At 40.8% G+C, this 9,950-nt stretch overlaps 1 protein-coding gene across 1 annotated transcript in view; it reads left to right on the top strand.

Annotated features, from left to right (window-relative positions):
• Positions 1 to 2,680: 2,680 nt before the first annotated feature.
• LOC107299183 (cytochrome P450 2J5-like) overlaps positions 2,681 to 9,950 on the top strand; it is a 35,453-nt gene continuing 28,183 nt past the window's right edge. The window contains exons 1-2 of the mRNA XM_015828550.2: positions 2,681 to 2,848; positions 5,662 to 5,824. Coding sequence (XP_015684036.2) covers positions 2,681 to 2,848; positions 5,662 to 5,824 — 331 coding nt within the window. The remainder of the gene's footprint in view (positions 2,849 to 5,661; positions 5,825 to 9,950) is intronic.

Raw genomic sequence — 9,950 nt, 5'->3', positions numbered from 1 at the left:
TACCTCCCACCGACCTGTACGCTCCCACAGAGTGGGTCTCCTCAGGGTGCCGTCAGCCAGACAGTGCCGGCTGGCGACCCCAAGGGGGAGGGCCTTCTCTGTGGGAGCTCCCACCCTCTGGAACGAACTGCCCCCAGAGATCAGGGTGATCCCTGATCTCCCTTCCTTCCGCTGCGCCCTCAAGACATGGTTGTTCCAGCTTGCGGGACTGGCCTAAGGGATTTTAAAGGGGTTTTAATTACTTTTAATCAGATTAGTTTAAATATTTCTTTTTAATTAATTTTAAAGGTGTATTGTATTTTTGTATTTCATCTAATTGTTAGCCGCCCTGAGTCCGCAAGGAGAAGGGCGGGATATAAATGTAATTAAATAAATAAATAAATAAATAAATAAAACAAATTCAAAAAAATTCTTAAAAAAGAGCAATTAAGGTGGCTTTTCCCAAATAAGATAATAATAAATCTTTCTTCCCCTCTATGATAAAACAAGCTGGTTCCTTCAATATAGCTTCAGTTCAAAAACTTTTCAAAAGTTTTAAAATGCTGAAACCGCCGCTTTTTGGGAGGGGGGAGAAGCAAAAATCCCCCCTCCTCCTCCCCTTAGGCTTCCAGCTTATCGCTAAAGGCAGGCAATTTTCTAAAGGGTCTGATTTGCAGCAAAAACTAATATCATCTCACCTGGATCAGTTGCTTGTTTCCTTAAACAGCTGACTCCTGTCTCCGATGATCTGCTGAAGATGGCGGCAAACGCAAAGCTCTCCGCCTTTCTCTCGCCGGTTCCAGAGGCTATTTTGAGTTCGGAGAGCCGGCTACTGCCGGCTCCCTTTCCTCAAAGAATTCACCTCTCGGTGGCCACCCCTCCAGGTTGGCATTCAGCCTTAATGGGCCCGCCAGCAACAGAAACTCGGACCCTGGGCACGGAGAGTTCGTGTCCCAGGGTCTAGGACCAACGACGTCACCGGAAGTCTCCAGTGCTGGTATTTTCTTAACAAAATATTAGCTCATTGATTCACTTACCTCTGATCATATTTCACTTACTGTAAATAGAAGGTGAATTTTTAAATGAATGGCAAGGACTGGGGTAGGGGCAAAAGCAGTTAGCTAAAGAATGTCACATATTGCATATTACCAAGAGTCACTTTGGTGAATAGCAATAGCATTATCACTTAGACTTATATACCACTTCACAGTGCTTTAAAGCCCTCTCTAAGCAGTTCACAGAGTCAGCATATTACCCCCAACAATCTGGGTCCTTATGTTACTGACCTTGAAAGATGGAAGGCTGAGTCAACCTTGAGCCACTCAGGATCAAACTGCTGGCAGTGGGCAGAGTCAACTTGCAATACTGTAATACTTAGTACACTGAGTAAATAAGTAAATTAACAACAAGCAAGAAGGTGATTCAAGGAGAGAACTGAGGGATCCTTGTCCTTGAGGCATGACCTGGCACCCAATTACCATAAAGGTGATCCTATGGAGGGATAATAATGGAATGACTCTAGGAATCAAATCAAACACGAGTCATTCTGAGTTCTGCTATGTAGCCAATGAGAAAAAGAAAACATCTGGAGCTTAGGAAGAAGGGCAGATGTGAGCTTCAAAAAAACTTCAAAAGTTTCAGACTGTGCTCAGAATGAGATACATCATGGCAATCAGTAATATAGTTGTAAGGAATAAAAAGGATAATAAAAATATCGGACCATAAAGCAAAACACAATAGCATAAAGCAGTGATGGCGAACCTTTTAGAGACCAAATGCCCAAACTGCAACCCAAAACCCACTTATGCATCGTCGGGTGCCGGGTGGGTGTGGCCCATTGGCTTGGTGTGGCCCATTGGGTGGGCGTGGCTGCAGTGGTAATGGCAGACTGGGTGGGACGAAAAAGTTCAATCAATCAATTCCAAGTTTGCAAGATCTTTTTTTTCCCCGCAAGAAGTTGCACACGGCAGTGGAGGCCTAAAGCAAAAAGGTTTTATAAAACCCAGCTGAAGGCCTAGGACTGGGGTGATGGCGCACGTGCCCACAGAGAGGGCTCTGAGTGCTGCCTCTGGCACCCGTGCCATAGGTTCGCCACCACTGGCATAAAGGATGCCTAGGTCCTATTCAAGCCATGTGGTCTCTATTAGGTTTGGGAGAGTTGGGTAATTTTCCCTGCTCAAACTTTGGCATGGATCATATTCACATGTGCTAATGGGTTAGGCAGTTGAGTGGTGACATTGTTTTTAGGTATTTCTAAATGACTATAACTCTCTACCTACATTTTGATGCTTGGATTAAGGACATATTTCAATTAATAACAGTTGTTGCAGAATCTATTGTAACAGCCCTCTTTATTAACGCTACGGTTACATTTATTTTAGTTGCAAAAGACTGCAGAGCCCCAGAGGTGAAGCCTTCACGAAGACTTTCCCTTATTTGTAAGCAAAGTTGAATGAGGGTTTTTTTCCCATGATAATGTCCTGATGATGGGCTTGCAAGGGTATGTATGAGACATAATCCTGGACTACATAATATCCAGCACACATGAGATACAGCATCAAAATACATGTTGCTATTTGTTTCCCATCAACGAAGTATATAAAACGGGAAGAAAAAAGCATCAGCCAAAAGGGATATAACCATCTCCAGATCCACTAGTGAGCATCAAAAAAAAAAAAAAAAAGGAACCAGCTGGACAACGATGGCTGTAGGGACAATTTTGTTTGTTTTGCTGCTTGCTCTGCTGATTCTCTTCTTCCTGAGACAACTTTGGACCCGAAGACATTTGCCTCCTGGTCCTTTGGCTCTACCTCTCATTGGGTCCTTGTGGGCTTCTGGGATTCGGCTTCATGAAGATTATTTTCATGAGGTATTTCATTCTAAATAATTAACCAACAATGTATAAAATAATTCTCAATTATTTTCTCTATACCATAACTATAAAAAATGTATTAACCTAGTAAAATATTCTTGCATGATGAGGAATTTAATTAATCAAATATAGTGATGACTCTTGATGAATTATTTTCCACATCATGCCAGAATATTCAAGCCAAGACCGGCTCACCACCGTTTCACAGAGCAGGACGTGAAATAAATGGGGCTGAGTTTTTAGGGGGCAGATTATAGTTCAGTCTTACAAAGAAATGTTTGATAATGGAACCAATTGTTCAGATAGAAGGATGGTTTCTCCTTCATTCTGCTTAAATGAAGCTAGACATTCTTCTGTTGAAGATGCTTTATTCTATATTCCTGTGGTGGACAATAGGTGGAACTGGATAGCCTTAATGGCCCCTTCTAATTTTGCAATTCTATAATGATTTCAGAAGCTCTAGGGATCTTTGTTTTAGACTAACATCTATTTCCATCTGCATGAGTCAAATAAAAGGAAGTATTTCCTCCTCAAGATGGCTGCTGAATGGTAGGAATTTTTCGTTTTCCTGCCAACAATCTGCTGATTTTGCTGACAAAGCTGATTGTCTGGGAATGAGACCACTTAACAATGACCCAAGGCAGCTTTTGGACAGCCATGGACTCTCCTTGGAAGGGGAGTTGTGAAGATTTCAGGTCCCTGTGGATGCCGTCAGAAAGACATCATCCTCCTTTCACTAGTTAGTTTTCTTAAGCATTCCTGGGTTTTAATTTCATTTTTTGATTATTTTTTTTTCACTTTGCCTTTTATGTTTAAAAGTTGACTGGCTGGCTGAATGCTGATATATTTTAACCTCTTGCTGGACTTTATCAGTTCTTTTTTCTCTCTCTCTTTCCCTTTGATTTATGTGGTTGCTTTGAATAAGATTTGCTTTTCTGCAAGAAAACATAGCATGTTCTAAGATAGCGGAAGTATTTTCATTAGATTTACATCTATATTGGAGTCTTACTACAGGGATTTTGCATTTTATTAATTTTTGAAAATATTTAGACCTTTTTGTTTAATTTTTCTTTTTAAGTTTGGATCAAAATATTCAGAAAATATTTCCCTGCTTCATTCCTGTGTTCCTTTATCTATCATTACTAAATTACACAGAACAACAATGTATCAGATTACAGACCAGCAAATATGGCTGATATCTGAAAAAAGTTTGGTAACGTGCAATCCTTAGTTGAAAGCTTTTTTAAAAAGTTTGATGAAATGATAATGGCGGTGGAACATATTCAAATGTATGTAGCTGTGGATAAATTAGATTCACAAAAGGAATGTGATTTGAAAGCAGCAGATTCATTAGAAAGAAATATGGACTGTACAGACGAAGGACTAGCTGATTGCATATACCTCCATGAAGTTCAAGACTGAATTCTTTTATAACAACAAACCAACCTGAGGGGAGAAGTGATAAATTTGTTTTTTATAGGAGGATTGAATGCAATTTGAGGAATGGATTTATCACACTTAAGTGGAAAAAAAATTCATCTGGACTCTTTTGGGTAGACAGACCAACTTTGGATATTGAATTTATTATATTTAACCAGAAAAAAATTGAAAAGAGATGGTATTAAAAAATAAATGTGGATATTTGATCCAGGCGGAATCACTGTTAACTTTTGGGATGATTTGGGATAGACCAGATGTCATGGTACATTTCTATGAGTTGATTAAAATAATAGTTGATTAACAGAGGGTTTTGAAAGTTTAATCTTTCCTTTTTGATTGTTACTGTTCTTCTTGTTAACTATTTTGTCATTAATATATGACAGGTAAATAATTTGAAAATATTTAGTAGTTAAAAAATTTTTAGTGCCTGTTTCTCAAAGGGTTGGAAAATAACATTGTGCCAATGAATTAATCAGTATTCAACTATGGGGGATAATATGTGTATATGTATTAGCTGTTTTTTTTCTTTTTTAAATGCACTTTTTAAAATGTCTTGATTGTTTTGTATTTTTTCTTTGCTCTTTAAATTTTTTATTGAGTTTTGTATTTTAATTTTTCTTTTGAATAAAATAAAAATAGAACCAAAAAAAGGAAAAAGTTGATCAATTATTTTAACAACTTACCCAATAGTTCATATGGCCAGTACTGCTCTTGTTGCCAATTTTAATTCAGGTTACAACCCATCAGATTCAGGGCAGCCCAAAGTCTCTAGAACAGGGGTCCCCAACCTCCAGTCCATGGACCAGCACAAGTCTGCACCATGTCAGCAGCCGGACCGCACAAACAAGCAAAGCCCCATCCGAGGGATGCAGGCAGTATGAAAAACCACAACCCCTCCATGTCACTCGTCCCTGGTACCCAAAAGGTTGGGGACCTCTTCTCTAAAATGTTCTGTCAGTTGAGAGTTGATGGCTGAAAAAAGCAGAAGGCAAAGAGGTTGAGAAAGCCTCTGAAGACCATCCAAACGGTAGTGTTCAAAGGTTGTGACTCATAGACAAGCTGTGGCTCACATATCTGTCAATCACAGGTGGATTGGGCAGTGAGAAAGCCATCTGTCATCCAAGGCAAGGGGCAATGGAGGAAACAGAGAGGAGAGGGTGGATTTCAAGCAGAAACAAAGAGAAAGATTCACCCCAGGAAAATAAAGGAAATACAAGCACAAACGTTCTTGGCAGGAATCTGGCAGGGGGGGGGGATAAATTGAAAAATATTAATATTGAGGATTTTGGAAAGTCTGTAAATGGCATATTAACTATAAATAATCTGTTTTATTTGATTGTAACATTTCTCAACTTTGATTCACTCGGCAGCCTGCAAAACGATATGGAAATATATACTCCATGTGGCTTGGACCTAAACATTTTGTAGTGCTGTCTGGATTCCAAGCTGTGAAAGAAGGAATGACCAGCTTCCCAGAAGAATTCTCTAATCGGTTACAGGATGTTTTCTTGACCACTTTGGGGGAAACAAGGGGTAAGTGCAAATAGTAAGGAATTGTATCTAAATAACCATCACACTGTTACAATTTGTGTGAATAATATGCATAACATGGGGTGGGGGAAAAGTAAGGGATAGTTAACAAAATGATTTAAAGTCCTGAGCTAAGCAAAAGAAGTATTGCTATAATCCAGTTTACACCAAATTATTATATGTCTCAATTGCATTTTATCTTGTCCATTACATTCATACATTGACTTAGACATTACTTCTTTTTCACTAAATATCTACCTGCATTTTTCAGACTCTCATCATCCCTATAACATTTTGACAAAAACTTTTTCAATCTTCCCTTACCTCTTCAGTCTTTTCCTTTGTTTCTAAGATTTTGCGTAGACACATTCCCAGATGGGAAGGAAAGTGGTTTGAAAGAGAGGAAATTGGGATCAATGCAGATTCTGATCTTTTCAGGCTTCCTAACAACAACCATGTTATCCAATTGGTAGGCTCAGATACTGAAGTAATATGTCCTTCAGCTTCATACTTGTCGAGTTGTGCTTTGGCCAGTGGCTTAATGGCTCTTGGCACATTGCATGGGGCACATTGTACTGCTGAAATGGCAGGATCAAGTTCAAAGTGAACCTCTCCTGGAACAGATATTATGCGCCCTCAAACACCTCATTGTAGACTTGGAGTATTTGCTGTTTTGTCAGTGGCCTTGCCAAGGATTTTGAGGGGTGAATCTCAACATTGTGTAACTCAGCCAGAATGGTGAACTGCATCAAAACCAGATGCTCACATGTTGATCCAGACAATAGAGGTTTCTGATCAGCTTCCACAATTTCAAATTCAAGTTTTTGAATACCCCCATGTATGTTGCATTCTGTTTGGAAAAGTCCCAATGGTTCCATAAGTTCCCCTGAATATAACTTCAGCTTGGTGCTATTGGGGTGAAGGGGTATCTCAGGTGCCAGTTTCATTTTGTCCTTTAAACTCATGACATCACATGTTGCACCTGAATCCAGCTGGCAAAGTTGGATTATAATGTTTAATCTGAGATTTATGAGCCATTTTTTGCCCTTAGAGTTTAAAGCACCACAGCCCCTTGATCAAATAGCTGAAGGAGAAGTTCAACCATCTGGAAGTCAGAGAAGTGGTTTCTGCTGCACAATGCGACTGCTCAGTGGGAAGCAAGGGAAGGACTTATTTGTTGCTTCCATGCCCTTGTTGGGGTCCCAGTCCTGTTACTGGTGCCCGTGCCACATCACCCACTCCTCCATCTGCAGTGATGTCAAGCCCCCAATCCCAACTGAGCCTTCTGCATCTCCATTGGGCTGCAAGCCCAGGGGTCCAGCAGAGAGGATTCTGGAGGGTGTTACATGCCTCAATTACCTGGGATAACAAATCTCTAGTGAGGGAGTGGAAATGAACTCTGCCAAAGTCAAGGCAGTGCTAGAATGGCAGCCCTCACGGACCTGAAAGCAGCTTCAAAGTTTTTTGGGGTTCACAAATTTCTATTGACAGTTCATCCCCTCCTTTGCAAAAGTAGCTATGCCAATTACTGAACTATTAAAGACAGGAAAAGGGGGGGAGAAGCCCCGACCTTGTCAACCTTTGCAATGGACTATGGAATGCCAGGCTGCTTTTGAGCAATTAAAAAGACTGTTTTCAGCAGAACCAGTTCTTAAATACCCTGATCCTGAGAAACAATTCATTATACAAGCTGATGCAAGTGATGTCACAGTGAGTGCTGTTCTCCTACAGAGGAATCAGGGGGGATCTACAACCCTGCACCTATACTTCAAGGAAACTTTCAAATACAAAGAGGTGATGGGCTATTTGGGAGAAGGAGGATTTTGTGGTTAGATGGATGCTACTAACTTGGCACCATTTCCTGGAAGGGAGCAAGGTGCCTTTTGATGTATGGACTGATCATAAAAACTTAGAGGCACTAAAGATCCTGTGATGACCCAGAGAACAGCACAGAGGCAATGCAGTCAGCTGGCAATTCAAACAGTTCTTTTATTGCTCCAAATTTTCCCCAAAATCTCCCATGTTTGCTGGCAAGCCTCCAACAAAAGAATGCACACACCTCTTCAAAATACAATCTGATTAGCATAAGAAATTACTCAAGGCCATAGAGGTAACAAGGAAGAAAACATAAATTTAATGAGTCTGTTTGAATCCTAGCTTGCCTGAGCAGTTTTCAAAAGAGAGAATCTGAAATACAGTCTGAGGTCTTTAAACATTCAAGTAACGTGGTCAGTCAATCCAATAGTTCGAGTTTCCAGGTTTCCAAACAGAAGTCACAGAACAAGAGATCAGCAACAATACACAACACTCCAAGAATCAGCGTTTGTTCCCGACAAATGCCCCTCCCGACAGCATCTCTTTAAATCTCAATCTCCATGTGTCCCTTGTGGAGAAGGGCAGGACGCTCTCCTCTCGAGTAATTGAGCCTGCCTGCATTGTTCCCTCCTTCTCTCCACTCTCCATGCTCTAGGTGGGGGTGGCCCTTGTTCATCGCCCGAATTCTGCCCCTCCTGTTCCTCCTGTTCCAATCCTGAAGGGCCCTGGCCTGCCTTGGCCTGCTCTTCCCCACATTCCTCTGAAGCCACAGACAACTCTCCCTTGTCCCTCATAGGGTCCCGTTCCAGTTCATTTTTCTCCGCAGATTCAGGCTCAGACGGAGGCATGACAGAAAGTTGTCCCCTAAAAAAGTCCTGGAGGAAGTTTGTAAAACTGATTAGATCCATGCAGGGACTCTCATCTTTTTTTCATCTGAGTACAAATGGATCTGCTGAACATACAAATGCAGTGATGGATCAACACCTCAGATGCTATGTTAACTACCAACAGATTAATTGGGCAGACCTCCTGCCTTTTGCCAAAATGGCATACAGCAACACAGTTCACAGTAGCACTGGGCTCACTCTGTTCAAGATAGCCACTGGTCGGAAGTTTGTTCCTATGCCTGAATATCCCCAGGAGTCTCCCACTTCGCAGACTTCAGATCAGTGGGTGATATCTCTGCAGAATGTTTGGGCGAACATAAAAAAAGCTTAGCCTGAGCCACTAAGACATATAAAAAACAAGCCAATAAGAAGCAATCTCCTCAGAAGCCATTTCATGTGGAGGAGATTTACCTTTCTACTAAATATCTAAGACTAAAAATTATCAAGCAAAAAATTGGGTCCTTTCCCTATAGTCAGAATTATAAATCCTGTCACAGTTCAGTTAAAGCTCCCACAGCTATTAGGAAAGATTCACCCCATTTTCCATTGCAGTTTATTAAAACTAGTCACAGAAACATCCTTGAGGCCAATCCCTAAGAAACCATCTGGTCCCGTTTTAATATAGAGAGAAACTCATTATAAGAAAACACATCCATAGCTCTAGATTACATAAGGGAAAATTACAATATTTATTGCAGTGGAAAAGTTACCGCTTGTCAGAAGCTACTGATGTGAAGGCAGACAGATTAATACAAAAGTTCTATGATAAGCATCCTCAGAAGCCAGGGGGCGGGAGGTGGTGGTTCCTAACATATACTTTTGTTTCCTTTACAGGAATTGCTCTCTCCTTAGGGGGGTCTGACTGTCAACTCTATAACAAACCTGGCTGAAGCCATCTTGCCACAAGAAAGGAAGGGGGTGCAGATTATTTTTGCTAGTCTAAACAATTCTGGCTCCCTGGGAACCAAGCTCATTCTATCAGTTAACTTAGTGGGTTGGGCATTTACTTAGAATGCCTGCCAAATTATTCTATTGGGGAATGTAGCTGATTGCATAGCTCTGGGGTGGGAAGTTTAACTTTGTAATAGTGTAACTCTTTGGAGGGAATTTCAGACTTGGTTTCACTTTTGACCATGCTGATTGTCAAACCTACAAAACTACTTTGGCTGCAGCCATCTTTCTTCATTTTTTGGCTTGCCACAGCTAAGAGGGGGGAGGGAAGATGCATTCTTGTTAGAGAACCATACATTCTTCTTTACAGCAACATAACACAATGTAGACTTCTTACAGCAGAGACAGACCTGAGACCTGAAACTGAAACCCAGCTTCTAACTCAATAACTTTTTGCACAGACTCAGTAGCACTTTCTTCACATTGGCTGACTGAGTTACCACATGACTCTTCCTGCTCATGAATATTCCAACACT

Source organism: Protobothrops mucrosquamatus, unplaced genomic scaffold, assembly GCF_001527695.2.
Source record: "Protobothrops mucrosquamatus isolate PMUCROS unplaced genomic scaffold, P.Mucros_1.0 scaffold4649, whole genome shotgun sequence".
Lineage (NCBI taxonomy): Eukaryota > Metazoa > Chordata > Lepidosauria > Squamata > Viperidae > Protobothrops > Protobothrops mucrosquamatus.
The sequence above is the reverse complement of the archived record's forward strand: the minus strand, read 5'-3'. Positions and strand labels throughout refer to the sequence as shown.